Source organism: Periplaneta americana, chromosome 1, assembly GCF_040183065.1.
Source record: "Periplaneta americana isolate PAMFEO1 chromosome 1, P.americana_PAMFEO1_priV1, whole genome shotgun sequence".
Lineage (NCBI taxonomy): Eukaryota > Metazoa > Arthropoda > Insecta > Blattodea > Blattidae > Periplaneta > Periplaneta americana.
Window position 1 is genome coordinate 670,670 of NC_091117.1, and position 25,665 is coordinate 696,334.

The 25,665-nt window shown below is 37.3% G+C and overlaps 1 protein-coding gene across 2 annotated transcripts in view; it reads right to left on the reverse strand.

Annotated features, from left to right (window-relative positions):
- shtd (anaphase promoting complex subunit 1) overlaps positions 1-25,665 on the reverse strand; it is a 101,537-nt gene that overhangs the window by 64,893 nt on the left and 10,979 nt on the right. For both annotated transcript variants that reach the window (XM_069821455.1, XM_069821543.1), the window contains exons 5-14: positions 25,420-25,573; positions 23,070-23,200; positions 18,810-19,000; positions 17,112-17,357; positions 15,698-15,881; positions 11,781-11,944; positions 7,800-8,004; positions 4,205-4,265; positions 3,293-3,442; positions 7-317 (exon numbers count right to left, since the gene is read on the reverse strand). In XM_069821455.1, the coding sequence (XP_069677556.1) occupies positions 7-317; positions 3,293-3,442; positions 4,205-4,265; positions 7,800-8,004; positions 11,781-11,944; positions 15,698-15,881; positions 17,112-17,357; positions 18,810-19,000; positions 23,070-23,200; positions 25,420-25,573 (1,797 nt within the window). The remainder of the gene's footprint in view (positions 1-6; positions 318-3,292; positions 3,443-4,204; positions 4,266-7,799; positions 8,005-11,780; positions 11,945-15,697; positions 15,882-17,111; positions 17,358-18,809; positions 19,001-23,069; positions 23,201-25,419; positions 25,574-25,665) is intronic.

The following is a 25,665-nucleotide window of genomic DNA, read 5'->3' on the forward strand; positions in this document are numbered from 1 at the left end:
TAGTACCTCATAGAGTAGGTGCAGAGAGAACAGAATGAGGGGCAGGCTGCTGAAAAGAACAGCATTGGAGTTGATCCGTGGGACGGTGCATGGGCTGGACGGAGGTCCAACTGCCTCCACAGGCTGCAGGCCCAGCTGGTGCGCCAGGCTGTGGCCCAGCGTGTAGTGGTGGCCAGAGAGCAGCAGGTAGTCCCAGTCCGAGTCCGACCCACAGTCCGACACACGCTGCTTTTTGCACAGAGTGTTGGATGCGGCCGAGCCATCTGACTCCGCCTGCTGCAGCACAGTCAACTTGTCCACATCGTACCCCATCAGTTCTGCAGCACACCAAAATGGGGTCAACTCCCTTTATTGCTGTTAGCAGAGGTTTTACTGTCACACTGATCTTCTGGATCAATTCCAGTGCTGACGAGTTTTAAGGACACTTCCTGTGGGAGAGTCACTATGAGGCACACTTACCATATTTACTCGCGTAATTGCTTCCCTCGCATATTTCCCGCCCCCCTTAGATTTTTAAGCATATTTTCAGAATTCTATTTTTTTTTAGCATAATCTCCTCTTAAATCACAATTTTAGACATCCTTTGATCAATCAGTGAATATTGAAAAGATCAGACAAATACGCTTGGAAAACCCAAGGTCAAAATTCAACCCCTCCCATCAACCGGTTCTCGCAAGTAGCATCTGTCATTTGCCAGTTCTCTCTTTTCACGTGTTGCTAAGTAATTACAATAGTTACAAGGCACAATTCAACCAATATTATTTCGTACTTAAGTTTCCTGCTGTTATATAAAAAAAGGGGGAGGGGGGAATTACGCGAGTAAATACGTACTGTAAACACAATGTTTTATGCTCACTTTTATTTCTGAAATCAGCAATTTTGGCCCTATTTGCATCTACTCTAAATCCATTTATAATGTATTCAGCAAAAAATATTGCCTTGTTATGCTGCAAGTCTATCCTGGACACTTTCATTAACCAAATTTCAGAATCTGAATAGAATATTTAAGAGATGAATATCAAACATTTTTTCTATGTGAAATATCTAAAATCTCTATATGCTTAAGAAATTCATTCTCAATTGGAATTTCTTTACACATTTTTTCTCCACATTTCAGTGAGAAACATGCCCTCGGCAGAAAACTATAAACGAATGAATGAATAGCCTATAATATATTTTGACTGGCATTAGAAAACAACAACATATATTTTGCCGTGATAATTTTTTATTTTCGTAATGACTTTCATTTTTGTAGTAGTGGGAGAAATTAGTAATAGTTGGCACTTCCGCAATGGTAACATGAAATCGAATTCTCACAACACCGGATGTTATAATATTGTCCTCACTTCCTGCTTGACAGCCACCACACGTTGCTCTATGGAAGGGGAAGCTGCCGTTTTAGCGCCAATTCCAAACTAACGTAATACTTTGCTGTTTCACTCGAGTGTATTATTTTGTTTATCGAAATGAAAGAGGAAAACATTCTTGAATTATGAGACTACTTGGCTTCAGACTCTTTCTTTCACCAATCACGTGAATACTGCAGTGTTTGACATTATGACAAAACTGACGTTAGTTCACTCTCAAATAATGACAAAGAATTTGTGTCACTTCAAAGCTCTACAAAAAATAGACCAGAATTTATTACCATAATAGGCCTATGCGCAACTATTGCAGAAATTGAAAGAAGAATTTCAGTGCAGATTCAGGGATTTCCCAAGTCTGGAAAAAGATTTCTCAGTTTTCTCTTACCCTTACTCTGTGACTGTGTCGGAGGTTAGGTTGGAACTTCAGATAGGACTCACTCAACACAATTCTGAAGGACAGAAATTTATGGATGACTCTAAAGGAATTCTGTAGACTTTTACTACAACAAAACTTTCTAGGACTGAGAAAGCATGCTGCCAATATTCTCGCGATGTTTAATTCGACATAAGTCTGTGAACAATTGTTTTCACTTATGGAATTAACAAAAAGCAAATACCACTTCAGGTTAACAAATGTACACCTTACAGTCTGGTTGTGAATGATGTCTTCAAGGACTTTGAAAACAGATTATGGGCCGGAAACGTCACCACTCATCAGTGTTCTAACGCCCTCTCAGCTACACTTTAAGTTCCTGTGGATGTTTGTGTTCATGATTTTCAAATAATATTTCTGAAGGGACAGTGCTGTAGTCAAGTAAATTTATGTTATTAACACAATGTTAGCAATGCACTCTTTTGAGTGACGCTCTCCAACATTTAAATTTTAAAATACTTTTAATCATTATCTCTAGGTGAATGTTACGTGATTGTGAGATAAGGAAGAATGAATTTCCAGATGCGACTGATGAAAAAATGCTAAATTTCATTCGAACTAAGTACCAGGTAAGCAACTTGATTTACAGTTATTTTTAAATCTATAGGGTCTCTGTTATACATCTATATGTACGATACAGTAATGAGAACTACTTACACATGCATGTGTTCGTGTCCTTGCTGTTAGATAACAGTTATCTGATGATCCTGCAGTTGTAATTTGCCACTTCCCTTTTCATTCGCCCATGCCTACAATTCAGATGATTTCGGTTTTCCCCTATGCCTACGTCTATGGATGTATCAACTGGCTCAGTCTGACATGACTGCTCTAGAGTTACCACGCACTGGCAGTTCTTGGTAGTGGCCTAAAAGCACAATTTGTCGATCATTTTCCGCCCACATTGAATTAACTGTGCTGTTGAAAGCATATTTACGAGTAGCCCTATGTATTTCTTTCTTTTAATTCCATTACAATTTCTGTATTATGAAATTAGGCAACCAAGGCAGAAGAACTCAGATTTTTTTATAGAAACTGAAGAAGCACTGGATCATTTTTATTTGGTTTAAGTTTCTTTCTCCTAAAAAATATAATGTATAAAATTTCATTTAAATGGAGGGACATTAATTAAAACTGGGTTCCTGAGTTTGTAATCAGAACTTGTTTAAAAGTATCAAATAGTTAACCAGTGCTCCAAAATTTATCTTATTTCCCAAGAATGCATCACTTCACTTATGCTGTACTCAAGTGAAGTGTATATAAATTACGATTCTCGGCAATTTCTGGAATGCTGCAATGATCTACTGTTGTCTCATCCAATCTTCAAAATATTGCGAGTTTTTATAAATTTCAAAAGTCCAAGCTCACCTCTACTGAAAAATGCATCATAGTTTTCTTCCTCAGACTGATAGCTTAATTTCCTTTACATTGGTTGGGTTACTTCCAAGTATTAAAATTTTTAATTATGAATTAAATGTCTTTTAATCCCGCTTACCTAGAAGAACTCCAATGAACAACTGCCATTCTTGAGCTGGAGATATGTCCTGTGTTCCAGGAGCGTTGCGCACGCCATACCACTTGATGAGCACGTGCATGGCCAGATCACGCTGCAGCACCTGCTTCAGGGTGCTCAGGCAGTCCGACACTGCAAGCATGCAGATCAATACTGGCTTTAACGTAATAACGAAGACATTTTTTATAAATGTGTCACATGGACGTCATAAATAAATATTTATATTATGCACAATCTAAAACTCATATTTCTGATTATATGTATAATGGGTCGGCGGATTATCTATGAAAAACAGAGCAGCATGGAGTTCAGCTGAATTCGTGGCACCAGGGAAACTGTGCAACAAAAATCCTACGGAGAAGTTGGCAAGGCTTCAGGCAGAGAATTACATTTCATACTGTGAGAACAGCGTAATTCTGGCTCGAGAAAGTTCGAAAAAAAATAAAGATTTTGACGTATATTTTTTCAAATTTTACAGAGAAGTCGTGTGTTTGGCTCGTAGTTAATTAGAAGTGGAAGGCATCCGTTCACTGCTATAAGCAAAGTGCGTGATGGAAACTTTCAGACATGTACTCTCCATATGCAGGGTTGGTCTGACTCAGAGACAACAATGTTCTGCATTATATTCAACTCCGAAGTGTCATCTCTGAGGAATGATCGAACAGAACTAATTCTATGGAAAATAATTCTCTGCTGAACAGCACTTAGCCTACCCATTTGTGATGCATACTTCTCGAATTATGAAGTGGGTACGAATTGTAATAAATTGTCAGACCTGGAAACATTCTTCAATATACAGAAATAAGAAACACAAGACACTCGTACTTTGAAGCTAATTACAGTTTCTCGATATGAAACTCAGTGCGATTAGAGTTGAAGGGGAACGTAACTCACCCAGGGGACTGGAGCAGAGCTGAGGCAGTGAGATGCGGAAAAGAGAACCATCGCTGTATTCCTGCAACAACAAAGCAGAGGCTCACATTCACATCATCATCATTCAAACATGTATCACGGACTCGATCCATCTTTTTGCGTATGTCCTGGCAGTCTGTATCCTACATTAAGAAAATATAACAGCACACAAACTTTGGGTCCACCTCGAACTCAAACACACTAATAGGAGCAATTCCAAAAGGCAAGCCATAAAAATGTAATATACTCATTGCCAAAGAATGCATTGTAAAAGTTAAAATCCTCACAGAAAAAAATAAAGCCACAACAAAGCAAACCTAATCGGTACACATAAGCAAGAGACAGCAGATTTTCGGTCCCTGCACAGGGACAGACATCACATCCCTTGGAGTGTAGAAATGAGTTCAATGACCTCCCAGTAACGTTCAGTATTGGGACCGAAAATCTGCTGTCTGCTAGTAACACACACAGGTCTGAGAGAATATCTATGCAGATCACTAACCTAAACAAATCCTCTACAATCCACAGAGACATATGTATAAGGCATAGAACTAGGAAGCTTCTCAATATTCTCAGTATAGGCGGAGAAAGAACCGTTTCCTTGGGGGGGCAAAACAAAACCATAGAATCTCCATATAAAGGGGTTATGGGGACATCATTTACCTCTTCTCCCCGTTATAGCTTGACCGTGGTACAGTATATCGAAATACGATCATTTAATAAAAGTATTTTCGGGGGGCATGTTTCTTACAGTGTTACATCTATATCCGCTATGTTGCGGACCGAGTTGTATAGGATTTGAACTGTAGGTCTACTACAAATTATAATAAGGCATAACTTAAAACAATCTTCCTCTTTCTCTCTTTCGTACAGAAACATATGCATACATCAATAAAACTACGTAACAGTGCTAACAGAAACTTTTTTATCTGAAGCTTACCTTCCTGAAGATATCATATGAAATGTAAATTCTAATTATTTTATTTAATCTCGTATTTAAGTTCACACATTATACCGGGATCATTTTTCTTTTTTCTGCATTGTTGTGCAGTATGTTACTCATATTTCTCCAAGTGGCAGCCTGAACCTGAACAGGCTGTTACAAAAAAACATTACAGTGCTTCCATTCCTCAAAAGAGATACAGAAATTCTTATACATTCAGAAATTTAAAATAAATAATATAGTCCAGACATGATCTGAAGACATTAATTCATCAATTTACGTAGAGAAACTTAATCATAAACAAAAGCAAAAAAGATCTTTTGAATTCAACATTTTCTAACGTTAAGAGAAAAAAAAGAGTTGAGACAAGTTTGAGGGGGCAGTGCACCCCCATAACACCGACCAGTGCCAACAATCTTGATGCTGGACTACATCAGGATCAAAAACCTTAGCACCCAAAGGCTTCACCCCAGCCTATGTAGGTGATAGACGAACTGTGGGGAAGATGGGTGTTGATAAGGGTTCCCAGAAGTCCCATAAAATACGGGATTATCCCATGTTTCGGAATTTAAGAATGAATACTGGACAAAGGTTTCTTTAGTAGGTTATTTTACGATGCTTATTCAACATCTCAGATTATTTAGCGTCTGAATGAGTCTGGGGTCCAGCACCGAAAATTACCCAGCATTTGCTGATATTGGATTGAGGGAAAATCCCGGAAAATATCTCAACCAAGTAACTTGTCCCGACTGGGAATCGAACCTGGACCACCTGGTTTCACGGCCAGACGTGCTAACAGTTACTCCACAGGTGTGGACAACAGGTCATGAAGACTACAGTAAGCACATGAGTGGAGTGGACCATCATGATTGGTTAGCAGGGAAACATGCCACTTCAATCCGATGAAAAAGTGCTACTAGAATCTCTTTGTCAGAATGCTGGATATGGCTATAATAAATGGTTGGGTTATCTACAGAGAAATACATGGACGAGACACCCTGGACCTACTTGAATTCGGACGATGCTTGGCTGTTCAATATCTCAAGATGTTTTTGAACTGCAAGAGAATGGGGCGCCCTATTTCATCACCTCAAGAAGTGAAATTTGATATGAGGTATGATAGTAGAGAGCATTTCATGGCAAAACGACCCTCTCAGAAACACTGCCGGATGGAATGGTGTAAATGCAGACCAGTAACATTCTGCAAGATGTGTGATGAAACTCTCTGTCAAAGATGCTTTGAGCCTTACCACACTCGGTAAAGACAGACATTACTAAAATAAATGTGTTTCATTATTCTGCAGTATTGTATTGTTGCATTAAATACTAAAACTGTCATAAATAAATTTATTTATATTGGTGTATATGTTTCTAGTTATAATACATCAAATATGCAAAAAATATATTTACGTTATTGCAAATGAATACGCAGATATGATAAGTGCCCAGCGGTCTTGTTGTCCTATGGATTAAATTTATGGAATAGATACATTCTTTTCGTTTTTTTTTTAAATAAAAAATAATTTGGGCTTTAATGGGTTAAAGTAACGATAGGAAACTTTTCAAAGCTCCGAAACAAAGAAAAATTCGAAGAACTTTATTGCAGTGCTGTTTGTATGGCAGAAGCTTTCGGAATCAGTGTCTCTGCACAAGAAAAAAGAAATCATTGACCACCTCAATCTCTGGTAACAGACTACGATATTTCGTTACTGATGATGGTGGTGCTACGCTGAAGAGTTCTGATTCAGAGCAGCAAGGTAAGATTTTGCAGAGCAAGATTGTATAATACACTTGATATCAGAAATGAAAAGACGGTTTGAAGAAAATTCTGTTTTCTGTGAAGCAGTATCAGCTTGTGATCCAAAGTCTTCTGATTTCATGAACTTCAAGACGTGCGAGAACTGGCTGACTTGTATAGATCTTCAAATTGTGTGTTAAACACAAACAAGGAACTTTTAGAAAAACAGTGTTCCCTAGTGAAATCGATGAATATTAAATCAAAACATGTGTGACCTATATTCAAAACTACAGAACATGAGCATGGGTTTGGCATTCCAAGTTTTACAAATTATACTGATCTGTCCCATCACAACTGCATCTGCAGAAAGTATTTTTTCCATATTACGATGAATAAAAACTTACACCAGACAACCATGGCAAGCACAAGGCTTTGTAATCTAGCAATTTTATCCATCGAGAGGGAGAAAAGTTGGGATTTGTTGAAGGACTCATCATCAGTCAAGAATATGTGTTATAAATTTGAGTACTGGATTACAGACTCAAAGATGGCTTAAATGTGAAGCTATAAATTTCTCTTGTGAAATTTTTACCAAATTGACTTTGTCCTGTCCATGCAGTCTTCAAATGCTATTTAAGAAGGTATTAAATGTCATTTCAGTTATATATTTTTCTCACTTATGCGGTTTTTCCTTCAGACTCCCATAAAAGCGTTTAAATGAAGTTCTAATGTACTGTTAGGCATATAGCTGAAGAAGACTGTCTGCCAAACACACAGAGTCTATTAACACATGCAATAATCTAACATGAGCAAAGCAAAGCATACTATTATGATGACAATCATGCTAAATAAAGTTTTGCTTAAATTAACAGAAGAAGGCAGAGTTAAGAACTTACCAGAGTGATGCGGCTGCCCACGGGGTCCCTGAGCGCCAGCAGCTGGCCCTGCCTGGGGGTGGACAGGATGAAGCCTCCCACCCCTAGCTCCTCTCCATCCAGGCCTTCGTGGTGGGCATGCACGGGGGACAGCATGAACACCTCGTCATCGAAGCGGGGCTCCATGGCCGAGGTGGGGCGGCTGGTGGACAGCAGACTGCTCCGCCTGCAGCCAACGGAACAGATTCTTAACGTGGATGATGGCGTTGCACAGTTTCTGTGAAACGCTCTGGCCTATTCCACAAATATGAAGAATGACTTTGTACTTTCTTATATTACATTGCTACGTAAGTATTTGTGCATCATTATGCAAGAAAGTGCGAACAGACTATATGTGGCACGTAAGACATTGCCATTTTCAATTTAATCGATGTTATCAATCTATTTATACACGCCACGAATTGCAATTCCCTTCCCTTCAGCTTTTTCTTCTTGATAAGACTGCCCAAGGCATAAACACAATAAAAAAATTTTAAAATATGTGGCGGCACAATTAGCAGAATACGAAGGAAAGAAAGAAGATAAACCAAGATAAAAAAATCTCTTCTCATTTACTCGTAATGTATAACAGGTCATTGATTATGGCCGATTACCCTGGTTGTATAAATTCGGAGGATATCAACAGCAGAACATGGCAACTTTCATATTTATTTAATAACGTTTTGCTTGGGATTGCTGAATAATAAGTTGCAGAGGCATGACAAGCTGACAAAGTGAACACAATATCTGAGTCAAGCTTTCAAATCAGCATCAGTGAACAGACTGGATTAGTGACGAGTAACTTTCAACATAACCCACCCATTACACAACACAATATTTTGCTTCCCTTCATGCAAGGTTGAAGCAGCAGGTCTATGGCATAGTTCAAGGTTGTTGTGTAAGAAGTTTATAAAAAGGAATTCAAAATTGAAATTATTAAAAAAAAAAGTGCTTGAACTGATCTTAAGATCATAATAATTATCTTACTGAATTTGTATTATTTATTTATTGTCTCTTTAACAATGCCATATAATATATATGGCTGCCATAGCGTGGAATCTGGCTCTCCGGCAACAGGTTGAGCATCAGCCAGTAAAATGCTGGCTACAACGGCAGAAGCAGAAATGGATTATGAAACCTGCCTCACAGCAGATGTTCAAAGTGTCGTCCTTAGTTTGTGTACAAGCTTGATACGAGTATGTCATCACTTACTCAGCTAAGTCATCAACTGGAATCATCCTTATTTCCTGCTCAATATTAGCCTGGTATTTCTCTATGTGTGTGGATTCATGTGAAACACTTTGTCTTTCAAACCTCATAAATAAAAATCACAACACTAATTACTCTATCACAACATCTCACTGATTCTTGAGCCGCATGTGTGGATGCAGTCCTATTGAACCAACTGCACAATTGTTCTGTCACCTGCTGGTTAGTGTTACACAATGATCCGCATTTATTGTCTCACGAAAAAATATTGGACCTATTATTTTCCTTGCCTTATTACACACCTGTACTAATTTTCTGGTCATAATGGGGGGGAGTTCCATGCAAAATTTAAGGTTTGTCAAACACCAATACTTACAATTCTGCGAGTTCACACCCACTTAGAAGAAATCAAGATTTGCCTGAGAAGAAAAAGGAACTACAAATCTATTTCACCACTCTGAACTGAATTGCATGGTGTGCGTCTGCATCCATCCACTTGCGTGATGCGGGTAGATAGCAGGACTGTGACCCATTATCAAGTTACACACCACTTCGGCGGGCCATGCTGTACATTATTGGGTCCCTATCACCACGGCATGGCGCATCCTCAGGTTGCGGATAGAGAAGACGGCCTCCAGATATGGAGGGAGCTATGAGTATATTGAATAAGCAGTTGTGGACAGCCGATAAGGGGTGGTTCTCCAGCTTGGGGGTTGGGCGAAGGGCTAACAACCCATCACCATAAAAAACAGCTTGTTACGAATCCTTCAAATAAGCCTCGGAATGGGACTGATTCTCTGGCATGACCACAGCAAAGGAATAAGGTTTTGAGATTTTGTACATGGAACGTAACTAGTCTTTATAGAACAGGAGGGGTAACATTAGTAGCAAAAGAACTAGCCAGATATACAATAGACTTTGTGGGAGTACAGGAGGTTAGATTAGATGGGAACGGCATGTCACAAATAGGAGATTACTTGTTGTATTATGGGAAAGGAAACAATAAACACCAATTAGGAACACGATTCTTTGTTCATAAAAGAACAAAATCAGCAGTAAAAAAAGGTTGAATTTATCAGTGACAGGTTATCGTATTTAGTACTTAAGGGTAGATGGTGCAATATCGTAGTTATAAATGCTCATGCCCCTACAGAAGAGAAAGACGACCATATAAAGGATAGCTTCTATGAGGAATTGGAATACACTTTTGATCAGTTATCTAGATACCACATGAAATTTTATTGGGCGATTTCAACGCTAAAGTAGGACGGGAGGATATTTTTAAACCAATTACTGGAAAAGAGAGCCTACACGTAACTAGTAATATATGTTAGGAGAAAATCCACAAACGATTAGGGAAAACACGGAAATTTAACTTGAAGCAAGTAAAGCGATAGGGTTGGAAGTAAATCCCAAACAGATAAAGTATATGATTATGTCTCGTATCCAGAATATTGTACGAAATCGAAATATAATAAATGGAGATTTATCCTTCGAAGAGGTGGAGAAATTCAGATATCCTGAAGCAACAGTAAGAAATATAAATGACACTCGGGAAGAAATTAAATGCAGAATAAATATGGGAAATGGTTGTTATTATTTGGTTGAGAAGTTTTGTCATCTAATCTGCTGTCAAAAAATCTTAAAGTTAGAATTTATAAAACAGTTATATTACCGGTTGTTCTGTATGGTTGTGAAACTTGGACTCTCACTTTGAGAGAGGAACAGAGATTAAGGGTGTTTGAGAATAGGGTTCTTAGGAAAATCTTTGGGGCCAAGAGGGATGAGGTTACAGGAGAATGGAGAAAGTTATACAACGCAGAATTGCACACATTGTATTCTTCACCTGACATAATTAGGAACATTAAATCCAGACATTTGAGATGGGCAGGGCATGTAGCACGTATGGGCGAATCCAGAAAAGCTTATAGAGTATTGTTGGAAGACCGGAGGAAAAAAGACCTTTAGGGAGATCGAGACATAGATGGGAGGAAAAATATTAAAATGGATTTGAGGGAGGTGAGATATGATGATAGAGACTGGATTAATCTTGCACAGGATAGGGACCAATGGCGGGCTTATGTGAGGGTGGCAATGAACCTCCGGGTTCCTTAAAAGCCATTTGTAAGTAATGTAAGATAATATTGGGTTGTAATTAGAAAAATGATTTCATTATCAAATCCTGAGCATTGCATTACATATTGTGGTTTGTTCCATTTTTGCAGAAAACTCTGAAACATTATGCAGGTTTAACTATTTTTTTTTGTGATGACGCTCCAGTGTGGATCCGATTTCATCCAGTTTTTCTTTGTATTATTTATTATAGTACCTACAGTATTTTTTCTTATTATTATTATTTATATGCTGGACTGTTTTTTGCTATCTTTTATTATACTATAAAAGTTTAAGTTAAAAAGTGTTAAAAATCTATTATCTTAACTACATTGACAGCAGGTGCTGGTATTTTTCACACGACATGAGATGAAATCACATAACTGTCCTTTCTCAAGTTCCGCACAGCTGTAATTATGAAAGATTTCAAAACTGCAATTAAATCAGTACCAAACAAACTGAAGAACATAGCGTCATTATTCACTTCACAAGGAGTGCCTGCTGCAAATTAATGTGATGCAAAAACTAAGTTATGTCAGCTTAACAAGTTACAGACCAACTGTGTCAGGCATATCACTCTGTACAGCACTGAACATCAACCAGATCCAACTGCTGGCTTACAAAACACATTATCATGCTTGCCTGGGAAAAGGTGACGTGAACTGAGAGCCAAGGTTGAGTGACAAGTAAGAAGAAGTGGTGAGGGCGGAAGGGATGCCGGCAACGTGCACTTTGCCAACTGTGCTCATGCCGGAGTACAGCACTATGCCTCCACTCTGGTCCACTGTTGCGATCATGTTCAGGTGCTGCAACAAACACACAACAGAAGCTAGTCCGGAAATAAAATATATGTACCAAGATTTGGCAACACTGTGCTGGAAGAGAATACTCATATTGCAATGTATCTAAGTATATGTGAGAAGGATTTTGTTGTACAGCATTATCTATTGCGATATGGGATTGGTTGTTAGAGAGATCCAGTCTTCGAACTTTCCAAAGAAGACACTATCACGTCTTCAACATTTGTCTCAAGAACAGAGTCTCTGGGTCATTCCATGTCACTCAACTTGCCCTACTCAGATTTTTATGGAACTTTCAAAAATCTTTTTCCCCAAAGGTCTAAATTAAAATATATTTTTAGAAAAATTATAACTTGTTAGATTTTGATGTAATTCATTTTTAAAATCAGCACAAAAACACGTTTTTTCGTTTATGCTACCATTTTCAATCTTGAATAACTCAGATTCTATAAATCCTACAGAGTTCTTCTAAACCTCACTTTGAAGGGAATTCTACAGCTTCAATTTGATATGTAACTTGACTATCTTTGGTAAAATAAAAAGAAAATGGAAGAAATCAAAAACATTTCGACGTAGTGTTTTTTTCTTTAATTCTGAAAAATATATATATTGTAAATTTATTTAACTCACAATAGGGTTTTATTCTTCCGACAATAATTCCTTTCTACAATTCGCCTTAAACGCTCTCGTCAACAATTGGATTTTCACTCAACACAATATTCGTTATAAAACTCCACCGACGACAATGACAATTTACTTGGACTAGTACGAACAACAATGAACTGTTAATCTTAACTAATATTTACAAAGCACTATTTACAAATCAGAACTATCAGTTCTCAGTTCACAGTTCTTCTATCTCAGTCACTCGAGTTCACAGTATCTCGAACCACAGACCTTCAGAGACAGTTCACTGTACTCGAACTCGGGTCCCTCCAACTGCGGTCCACTGCACTCGAACTCAGGTCCCTCCAACTGCGGTCCACTGCACTCGAACTCAGGCCTTCGGATGCTGACGCAGATGCGGACGCACACTCGAGTCGAACTCCGGTTTGCTTGACTGGCTTGCTTGCTCTGGCTTACTCACTGACTGAATAACTGAAAAACTGCTCGAGTTCGCTGGCGCTTCTTCTTTTATAGCAAAATCATAGTTGCGAGAAATTTCTACAGATGTGTAGAGAATTATCTGGATATCTCCACTTCGACGCACTTCTGGAAGGGTCGGGAAGATCCATTCCCCCTTACTCCGCATGCAGCAGTTGCGCGTGCACTCTCCCCTCGTCGCGTGGGCCTTTCCCCTCTCCGCCGCGCGCCGTCCCTCATGCTTCATGAAGCCCGCGCGATATGCTCTCTCTCGCGGGACGCTGGTCGTGAGTTCGAATCTCACGTCGCTGTCACAATATTTTTTCAGCATTGTTACAAACTACAAAACCTGGAACTTTTAGAATGGGATCTCAGTTGTTCAGAAGCAGTGATAAAAAATGTAATGTTGTAGGCCTACATCAACACGACTATTTTATTCCAGTTCCTAATAGTTATAAGATATGAAGACCTTTTTAAGTAAACGGTATTGAAAATCTGACTCCCAAACAATGGATGAAGATTGACAAGTCTGTGCTGAAAACCATTACAACAATTTTTAGATGACTTGTTTGAGAGTTTACCAACAATTTGCCTATTTGCAACATCTGAAAGAAAATCTATCTCAAAATGAATGTATTATATTTTGTGATTTCGCTGAGAATTATTAATTTATACTTGAAGATGCTGTGCAAGGATTTCATTGTTTGTTATATACGATACAGCTTGGTTGTTATCTCTGATTATATGGCTCATGATTCTGTTCCTCTTCATTTATTCCATTGTCTCATGACTGACTTCTTAAAACTGCAACTGTAAAAGCTTCATTACTTTTCAGACGAAGCAGCATCCCAGTACAAAAACAAGCCCAACTTCCTTAATCTTTGTCATCATGAGAAAGAATTTAACATTAAAGCTGAGTGCAAATTTTTTATTTGCTTCCTCTAATGGGAATAATGTGTGGGATGGTCCAATATTAGCAACGCTGGCAAGTCTCCCAGGTCTCTAATGAACAAATTATGACCCCTCGCATCTGTACAACTGGGCTAAGGACACTATCACGAACGTTAAGTTTTATATTCCACTAAGGAAGGCCACGAGACAGAGGAAAAGATCCTGAAGAGTAGGTTCAATCAGCAAACACAAGAAAGGGTACTCAACAATTCCAGAGATACAATCCTGTAAATGAAACTAGAGTTTTCATGAAAAGCTCCTCATTTTCAATAGCATAAAATAATGATAATAGTTGATGATGTGGATATCAACGACACTGCTGGCTTTTTGCATGTCAATACTGGAATTATTGATGGTACGTTGTGAATTAGGAGTAGAAAGCAATGAAGTAAGAATAAGTTTTCTGGACCTTCTCCATCCTTCAAACATCCCCATTTTCCGATATATTAATTGGCACAAAATTGTAGCACTGACCAAAGTGGATCCTACAACAACAGGAAGAATTTATTGGCCAACATAATGTGAAATTCAAACTAGAAATTACTTTTAAACTCAACAGATGGGAAACGAGAGGTTTGATAATAGCAGTACAGAGTGCTGTAACTTTAACTCCTATCTACCCTTGTTTCATGCTGATGTATAATATGTGGGTTCCGTAAGTTTCTGGCATATAGCACTTGGTAATTTACTTGAATTAAAATTTTAAAGCACTATTACATTGTAACCTTGACCATAATTTTGAATTATAATTTTATTATTGTTTATTGCTTATAAAATATGTATTTTGATACCAACTATAACCCTAATATATCTCAGAGTGAAATAGGGTTTATTAAATTGGATAATAAAAAAAAGCACTATTACATTAGCCCTAGAATACATTTTCTATCTCCTGATCTCATTGAGATCCCACTCTAAAAGTTTTAGGTTTTGTAGTTCGTAACAATACTGAAAAAATATACTCTTTTTTTTTTCTTCAAATTTAAAAAAAAAAACATCTAAAAAATTTTTTGAAAAAAATTTTTTGATTTTTTCAATTTTCTTTTTATTTTACCAAAGGTAGTCAAGCTGCATATCAAATTGAAGCTCGTGAAATCCCTTTTAAAATGAGGTGTAAAACAACTCTGTAGGACTTAAGAATCTGAATTATTTAAGATTGAAAGCGATACTGTAAACAAAACAGCTTTTTTTTACATCAAAGCCTAACAAGATACAATTTTTCTAAAAATGTATTTTAATTTAACCTGTAGGGACAACGATTCCTAGAAGTTTCATTAAATCCCAGTTGGTCAGATTGAATTCTTTAATTTTTTGGTCGGTTTGGCATGGAGACGCGCCTCTCCCCAGCTCACCAGGAACATCAGATTTGTATTTCATTCATTTCAGCAAACAGTGTGTGTCTTGGCAATATCATTTTCGGTATACTTTACTTCCAGCCATACTGTATATACCGAGTTAGTTACAAGTCTCCTAATATTATGCTCTATGTTAGAATAATACAGATGTTAATAAATCCCCTATGCCACATACAATCCTAATCCTCCACCATTTTGAAAGCCGCCATCTTGGATAGAACTTTTAACATTTTAAATAGAAAGGCAGTCTTGTGACCATACAAAATTTTACGAGTAAACAAATGGATGGCGGAATTGGTTTATGGATACCTTAATTCCATTGTGCGACAGCCCATACAGGGCATTACATGCGGTATATTACTATGTGTACCGGAAGAGGAGCTGCATCCTTGGCAGAGATGCTGTTCACAACTCCAAAGATGAGTTTCTGCTCCAGGTTGTCCTTCTCCAGGCGCGTGCAGAACAGCTGGGACTGCACCAGGTAGCACAGGTACGTCTGCCCCACCAGGTCAGAGCTCAGGAACACCTTGGTGGACGCCCCCGACGGCACATCTCTGCAATATCATGTAGTACACGTGCACTTCATTGTAACAGCTTGCATTCCCAATCTCCTGACTTGAATGGAATGGATCCCTCAAGTAGGCGCATTCGCAACCTACAATGTCTGACTACACTAAGGTTTGATGGGTATCCAGGTTTCGTTCCCTTGCCGAAAAAACATTTTAAATATAGTATACAATTCATTAACATGTAGGACATACTTTACATTGCAATTGCACAGTGGCCACTAGATAGGAATTCCTCTGTATACAATTCATGTCTCGTAACAACACTTTGACGAAGATGTTAAATATTTTATAACCACTAAGAGCTATTGGAAATCCTTCCTTCATTCAGATATTTTTTGACCACTTACTTAGTTGCTTGCAAACAACTGTCAACGCAAAGTAACTGTACAAAATTAACATTAAAAAATTAAAATTTATTTGCTATTGACAATGATTAAAAATAACGAATTACGAATAATGAATAATATTTTCATTTTCGATTGACGAATATTTCGTTATTCATGAATGAATGAATGAATCTTAAATAAACGTGCTGACTTTATATTTATTCGAATAATCACCTAGATGAAACAATATTCGAACAATGCCCTACACCGGTAGTAATAATAGTTATCAGCTCTTCTACATGCAGACGACCAAAAGCAATTGGTTGGGCCACTGGCTGAGAGGAAACTGCCTATTGGTGGGAACAGTTCGAGGCAGGAGAAGATATCAGATGATATGTGAATCACATGCAGAGACTAAGAGGAAGGATTGGAGAATGCTGGATTTGCAGTATAACAATGAGGAAATGATTGGTACTAAAAACAGAATCAGATAACCATGTTTCAGTGAGACAGATGATTGCATCATTACTGGATACTATATTCTGAAAAATTTAATCTACTTTAGTGTTAAGTCCTCGTACATTTTGGTAATAAATCTCAAGGTGATTACTTATTAGTACTACACATGACAATGGAAGAACACAACTAGGAGGAAGTGCCCCGAGTATCATTGGAAACCACTGGTGTAGCAAAATCAAAATGCTGTTCAGGCGGCAGCAGCAATAATAATAATAATAATAATAATAATAATAATAATATGATGATAATAATAATAATAATAATAATAATAATAATAATAATAATAATAAGTAGTATTCAGAATTTAAGAGAAATCAAAATTGAATGACAATTGATGTGAGTTGTGGTATTCTCACTGTTCCAAACATACCGGGGCACACTGAGGTTCTCGGTCCACACGTGTTCCAGGCAGAGCTCCGGGTACACTGGCTTTGTCTCCACTTGGTTGTCTACCAGTGTGTGACTCGTCATCAGCCTGGCGTCCGGGGGAGGGGTGCCGGATCCTGGAGACCACGACGACACTTGTTGATGACGGAGAGGCAGCCAGCCGAGTGGAGAGGGCGTTAAGGTGAGACGCGTCATGTTGTTGGCCGACACACTGGGTGACTGGCACCGACTGCAACAGCACAACACATCACGTTACATATTGTCCAATTATCTACATGAAAAAATTATTGTATCAGAGATGACACAATTTCGTACTACACATTTCATGTGTTTTCAGTTACAGTAACACATTCGTCAGCGCAATGTTTAAAATACGGAATGTTTAGGTCTTATTTCCATTGTATAAGCTAATTTATTTTCTTTTCAATTTGTTTTATGCTTAGGCCTATTTTTTGTGTAAAACTATAGCCCTAGCATACATATGTAAAATAGGGCTACCCCCCATTGGAGATACAATAATAATAATAACACATTCGTCAGGGACTGGCCTAAAGCAGGACAGCACTACAGAAGGGAAGTTGTTTATGAAATGAGGAAGATAATTCAGACACTTCATAGGAAACATATTATACTGTGTATTAGCTACAGAGGTAGATGTAGATAACATTACAATAGATTTGAGGGAGGTGGGATGTGATACTAGGGACTGGATTATGTGAGGGCGGCAATGAACCTCCAGGTTCCTTATAAGCCATAAGTAAGTAAGTATTAGTTACAGTGCAAAATGCACTCATTTCATATGAAAAAATTCTTTGATTGTTGTTTTCTGTGTGTTTGTACTGCTGTTATGAATGAAAACATTTTCTATGCAGTTCAAGTGACTACAGATAACGTCACTTGATGCACCGCTAGGAGCAACACTAATGCAATTTTTCACTTTTAGACAAGATTTCTGCTTTGCCGTTTTGCACTATCAAACTTACAGCACACTCCACAGAATTCAAAACATGGCTAAATTTTACAGAAAGGACAGGAATGTATTGACAGAGAGACTTTTGAGTGCTAAAATCCTTTCACACAAAGGAAAGTACCGATAAGTGCAGCTTCCATAAGTTTTGCAATTTGTAAGGCTTTTTTACTCATTTCTAATCAGAAAAAAGCACTACAAGTGGGATTTGAAAGTATTACAAAAGGTTAAAATTACGCAAGATTATACAGTATATGAAATGTCCAGGGAACATATAAAAAGATGTAATGAACAGGAGAGCGTACTAACGAAGTTTTACTGTATTTCCTAATGGTAAATTGTGGCCCTACGTTCCCCATAGGGAGACGCAGGACAATGTATATATAAGGTAAATTGTAAAAATCGAGTTATAGCTTTCGCTGCACCCATGATTTGAGCGAGCCAACTAACCTTAATATGGATTGCTACCTTTGAGTACAGCAATGACTTCTTAAAAGAAATATGCAATTTTCTTTCCAAATATTCCTTTAGCCGTATGCCCACTTCCTCACAGTGTGGACCTATTTGTACCAAATTGTCAAAAAATACTGCCTAAGAGGCATCACCCCGAGGCCGAACCACCACAAGGAACTGGACTTTCGACATATTTTAAATACGAAAGTGATTTCCCACACAAGAAGAACTGAAGGATTTAATGAATGTAAGGCTGCAAACCTGATGGCTGCCATGGGGCTGTGTGAGCGGGACAGTTGGGGTGACGCGGTGAAGCTGCTCTTGCTGCCATCCACGGTGGTGCTGGCGAACACAGAGTGGGTCTTATTGCTGCCACTGCTGCCAACCACCAGCAAAGACAGAGACGACTGGTTCAGGGATCCTTCCGCGAATCTGCATACCGTCTGGCATTCCTGTCAGATGTTCAAGACCAACTTCCTGGGAAACCTTTGTAGAACTTAAAAGACTGTTCTGTTTAGAAACCAACATTCTCTACAAAGAATAAATTACAGACCGGTACTTCTTGTGTGTGTATTTAGTTAGTGGTAACAGAAGAGGATGTTCCTCAGATTTTCTTCTAAATGTAAATTTTTAAACACCCGCAATAATTTAAATACTGAAAACACTACGGAAAATATATAAAAAGAATTAATAATAATAATATTATTATTATTATTATTAATAAAATACATACGGTTTTAATTCCAAGTTTAAACGAATATAAAAACCGTAAATTCTACTTTTACCCTTAGCACTACTGAAAATCATTATCTGAATTCTCACAGAAGCCAATCTCACTTTCTTGACTACAATGAGAACATGACCTGCATTCTCACAGACTCAAAATCGCACTGCACTCTTTTCTGTACTACTGCAGGAAAACCAACTTCAATAAATAAATATCCCTTCTCGCAAATAGAAACTTTGTTGTCACAATGCAACTCACTGTAATATTGCACCAGGTAAAGGGACTGGCTGCACTTATAACAGTCAAAGTTTCAAAATTGCTTCTTGCTCCAAGCAAATATGAAATACTTGCGTCTACCACCATTACAATATGTAGCGAATTTCTCCAGATTTGAATACAGCTATGACAAGTTTCTACTTCAGAGGAGGGGGAAACCTCCAGACATCATCTCTGGTCAGAGTCAGATCACAGGACAAGAACAAAATAGGGCATACGGTAAGAGAGTTCACATAGCAGACAGTCTGCTTTGTAAAGCTTGCCCAACTGAAACAAACTCCCAAACACACTGCTAGAATACAAACGAACCAAGGAAGTATATCAACCTCACAACTCAATAAACAGACTTTATCTGAATTCTTAACCAACCCAAGACTCGAACAAATGTACCAGAGACATACTTCAACATGAAAACAACTAGCAAGAAGAAAGACTAATGTGATTATTATTATTATTAAATTGTATTTATATACAGAATTATAATGTACATACTACATCTTTCTGTGTCTCATTGTATGGATCTTTTCAATATTAAACTTGGCTCTGATTGACTGGACGGTGTGACTTTTGGTGTTCCAAATAAGTACTTTAGTACGATTCTGGGCATCTCAGTGCAGTCCCTACCCGGAGATCCGATTGAGGGACTATTTTACCTCCGGAGAATTTTACACTGAGGGACTGCATGAATCATTAGCAGTGAAAAATATAGTGGGACTGCGTTGGTGTTAATGCAGCTTATGTGGGTACCTCTTTGTTACTTGTTAGCTTAAAGAAGTTTAAGCCCCCACACCACGACAAGGTAACTAAAAGAACTCCAAAAGGAAATAACATTTCAATGGATACCTAGTCATTGTGGTATACCTGGAAACGAAAAAGTCGATAATATTGCAAAACAGGCAACATATTAGCACCCAACGCCTCTTCAAGTGATATCTCTATCCAGTGCTTTTGCTTCAGTAAAGTCTCATTTTACAGTCTGTACAAAAGAAACCAAATGACCTGGAAATGTACAAAAACTTGCTCAGACATGTTCAAACATTTTTAACAAGAGCCAGAACAGGTCACATTGTCACTCAATTGTACCTACACCGATTTCACCTTTCTGATAATCCTACTTGTCTGTGATGTAATAATCATGATGAAGATCTGGAACACATTCTTCTATACTGTCCATCCATAAACCACAAAAGAAGTAAATTAAAATCATCAGTACCAGTTGCAGAAGACACAGCCCTGCAGTATATATTGACTACACCCCACCTCTGGCTACTAGCAACAGGCATCTATAATGAACACCGATCAAAATACCCCTCATTTCTCATGAAAAACAACAACTGAATAGACTACAGTGGACTATAGTGGACTTTATGTTGTCAGCAAACAGCTGGATACATTAAGATGATTGATTGCTTGATCTTTCTGTGTCTAAAGTTTTATCTTTCTTTTCCACTCTTGTTCCTCTTTCATCTTATTCTGACCTCTTGCATCCATGAGTTACATCTCTGTTGGATACCATTCCAATACCTTTCTGGCTGGGTAACCTTTCCACTTGTATTCTCCTAATATGTTCACACCTCACATAATTCCGCATTGTCCTGAACGAAGTGCCATGCTAGTTGCGGTGTGTCCAAATGCTGAACATTTACTGATCTCCACAAACAATGTAACACAATATCCCTCTCACAAATAAAAATTCTAGCTACCATCACTACTCTCTTTTGTGCATGTGAATATTTCTTTTCAGCTCAATTATATTTTTTTTCTCAAAATTTTGCCGTCCCGGGCCCAAGTCCAATGACCGATATCAACCCACTTCCCCACAGTCGTGGCACTTCTTCTCCATCAAACATCTCTCATATTATTCCTCAACAATTTAAATAGTTTGCTCGTTCTATATTTAATCAATCCTGTCAATATTCCTCCCACTCCAGAAGCAGTTCAATTGTTTTAGAGACAATTGCCAATTTAACTGTCTCAATATCCAAATTTATGTTGTTTTTATTTTCCTTACCTTCAATCTGATTTACAAACTGTACGATTTTCAGTGAAATTATCAAAATATAACTTCCATTTATTTAGAGAAATGTCCTCAATATTCATTTTATTCTTAAATTTTTTTAAAACTCTACAGCCTTTGAACACCTTTTCCTTCCAATGTAACTCTGGATTCCTTCGCAAGTTTGTTCGCAATATAGATTCTTTTCTTCTGTTATCCTCCTCCTTATTTTTCACCGAGCTTTATACTCCATTTTACCTGCCAAACTCTTGATATTTAACCATTTAAGATATTCATCTCTTTTATCATTTAAACCTTGCCCAGTATCTATGTTCTAATAATAGATTTTCTTATGTTCTACTTTTTCTATAGCAGCCTTGTGTATATACTACTACTGTTCTTCAGGATTACCAAATCTAGCCTCAGCGTCTTTTAGTAAAGATAGATACTATCATCCTTCAGTATTCTTATATTATTGACATATTCAAAAATTTTTATGTCTCTAATCTCTCATTATTATCCTCAATATTATTTTAAAGTGGAAACAGTATTTTAAAATCCACAAATAGTGAGTGCTGCTAAAGTCTGGTCGATATCTTGTACCTTCATACTTGTAGTTTGTCTTACAAGTATAATAGTTGTGTAGTTTGTCTTACAAGTACCCTTCATACTTGTATTTGTCTTACAATACCCTTCATACTTGTAGTTTGTCTTACAAGTATGATAGTTATGTAGTTTGTCTTACAAGTACCCCTTCATACTTGTAGTTTGTCTTACAAGTATAATAGTTGTAGTTTGTCTTACAAGTACCCTTCATACTTGTAGTTGTCTTACAATACCCTTCATACTTGTAGTTTGTCTTACAAGTATGATAGTTATGTAGTTTGTCTTACAAGTACCCCTTCATACTTGTAGTTTGTCTTACAAGTATGATAGTTGTGTAGTTTGCCTTACAAGTACCCCTTCATACTTGTAGTTTGTCTTACAAGTATGATAGTTGTGTAGTTTGTCTTACAAGTGCCCTTCATACTTGTAGTTTGTCTTACAAGTATGATAGTTGTGTAGTTTGTCTTACAAGTGCCCTTCATACTTGTAGTTTGTCTTACAAGTGTACCTTCCCCAGAAGCTGTTGTTTCCTACAAGACTCTCAGCAGCTGGTCCATTGCCTTAAGATGCATCATAATTTCAAAGTCATTTTTTTTTTCACCAAATGGACGGGTAATGTAACTTCCTGCCTTCAATGTTCATTTTTCCTATGTACAGAAACTAAAACCATTTGCTATTTATTTTTGAGTGTATGCTTTTATTTTTATGTCTTGTCGAAAATAAAAAAAAAATAATCTAATAATTCTATTGCTCTGCTCTGAAAAATATAAGGAACTTGGACTTTCTCCCTGGACTCACCTCACTAGCATTATCACTTTCATTTCACTCAGAGTTACCCATGGAAAGTAGATACAAACCAACTAAAGTAGCAGTAGCATCATTCAAATCATTATTGCAAATTCATCTGTGTCTTTACCTCACGATGTGCCTTGCGTATCTTCCAAACGCTGTGCAGGCCTGTCTTGGAGTCGTACACCATGCAAATAGAAGGCTCCTCACTTGTGAACACAATTTTTTGACTTGGGTCTGACATATATGACAATCCTCCTGCAATTTTAAATTTAAATATAAGTGAGATGCTTCATATACAAAGAAGTAAACTTCTATGCAAAAATGCTCAAAAGAATAAAATAAAGAAAAGTACTTCTGAAATAATAAATAAAATTATACCTCATCGTAAAACATTTGTTGCTATTTTTTTAAGATTCATTACTTCAGTGACAACATGGCTGCCGTCGAATGATTTTCTAACCGAAATGAACCGATAGATTTCAATTGTCTTTACAGTAAGGTTGCTATGCAAGCCTCAGTGTCTAAAATGAATACAGTGCAGCTATGAATACTACAAATCACGTACCAGTTCATTTCTACCAACTGCTATTAATACCATTAAATTCAATCATCGCGAAATTCTGCTAATCATCGTTTTTGCGAACTCATACACCACTGCATTTCTCCTAGATATTCTAAAGTGGACAAGGATAAGAACTGACAGTTCAAATTATTTAAATACGTAAATCGTGAAAAAGTGTCAGTATTTACATACTGTATGTAAATCGTGAAAAAAATCGTTATTTAAATATGTAAATTGAGAAGAAATATCGTATTGATAACACAGGGTGATTCACTTACGGAGCTTATTTACGAAGACATTCTGAGCAAAAAATGCCATATAAACATTTGTCCTAATCTCAATATTTTCAGAGTTACAGTAATTTGAAGTTGTTAGTAAAATACTTTTTTGCTTTAGTTTTAAAGGTAAAAGAATATCACAAATAGGGAATGAATTATTCCGAAGTATTTCTTTAATTGGCTAGTGTTCTGAAGCTAAAAATGTGTTGTTAATTGCTTTGTACAGATTTTGTTCTTCAATTTTTAACTAAAAATGACATCATTCTTGCGTACTTATCACAAAAATTGTTACAAATCATACGACTTTAGGAATTTGATTCTTTACAGTTTAATTATGCATCCTAATGTACATTCTTAAAGAATTTACAAGAGTGGCATGATTTGTAACAATTGTTGTGTAAATGTGTAAGAAAATGTTATTTTGTAGATAAAAATCGAAAAAGAATTCTGTATGAACAACTATGGAATTCACAACACATTTTTAGCTTCAGAATGCTAGCTAATTAAAGAAATTATACTCCTGAATAGTTCAATCTTTATCTGTAATATTCTTTTACCCTTAAAACTCAAGGATAACGGTATTTTACAAACAACTTCAAATTCTGAAAACATTGAGATTATGACATGTTTTGCTCACAATGAGCTCCATGCATCACCCTGTATATCAGGCTTCTTTCGTATGAATAAGCCTGTCACACTAGATGGAGGAAAGTGTCACGTGACTATCAAAAGCACTAAGCCTATGTCCATTTGCACACTATGACAAGCTGCTTGGCTACAGAATTATCAAAATATATTATTTCTTAGTCTTCGCTGTGCAATACATAGATTTTCATTTTTCACAGCTGAGCAGCCATCCTTTCCAGATGATAAAACATTAAAAACAAACTTATTTTTAATGTTTTTTTTTTTTATTCAATGCAATGGCACTTGACCGGAGTCACTGGCCGTACAATGGCGATAAAAACTAAGACAGAAAACAAAATAAAGTGAACAATGTGCAAGTGAAACTACGAAGGAGAGGTTGTCAGCACTGCTGCATTCTTATTTTGAATGTTTCACTGTCGAAAATAAAATAATGGAATTTCATGACAGATGAATGTATGATTCAGCGATATTCGTAAAATAAAATGCATTTAACATGATTTAATGCAAAAAATTGTCAGATTCGCAAAAAATGGGAAAAAAAGAGCAAAATTCGCGGGAAATCGCAATCACAAAAGTGTCTACAGAATGAGTCTCGTTTGTAGCTACAATTTTAACTCTGTGAGTCAATTAGCACAAATTCGTGAAAATCAGATGTCCCTACAGATAACACACATCAGGCACCACTCCTTCTCACGCTGCCAGCTTACATTAACCACCACTAGGAGGGCTGAATACTTGCAGTGTTGCCACTAAGTTGCAAATGATCTCTGTACGAGCCAGGTCGATTTATTGTAATAAAAGGATTAATTCCTTTTCAATAGTCAGCAGAGAAATTTTCGTTATGCAATATTCTCCCCTTGCACAGTGCGTGGCAACACAGAATCTCATTGTACACAATTTATATATATAATTGCAATACATGAGGAAGTTGTGTGTTTTTTATATTATTTGCATGAGCCCAATGAAATGCAACTCAAGTCACACACCATGCTTTGCAAGCACAGGGGAGACCTCGTCCAGGGGGTGCAGCAGGGCGAACACGGTGGGCAGCTGCATGCCGCACTCGGAGCTGCTGTCTGCCTTCACTGCAGTGGCTCGCTCCAGCATGATGCCGAACTTGGTGCTCCACACGTCAGCAACCTACAACCAATCAAAACCCAATTTAAGAAAATGGCTGACAATCAACTGGCTCAATTTGATACTCGTTTTAAATTTTTATATGTGCACGACTG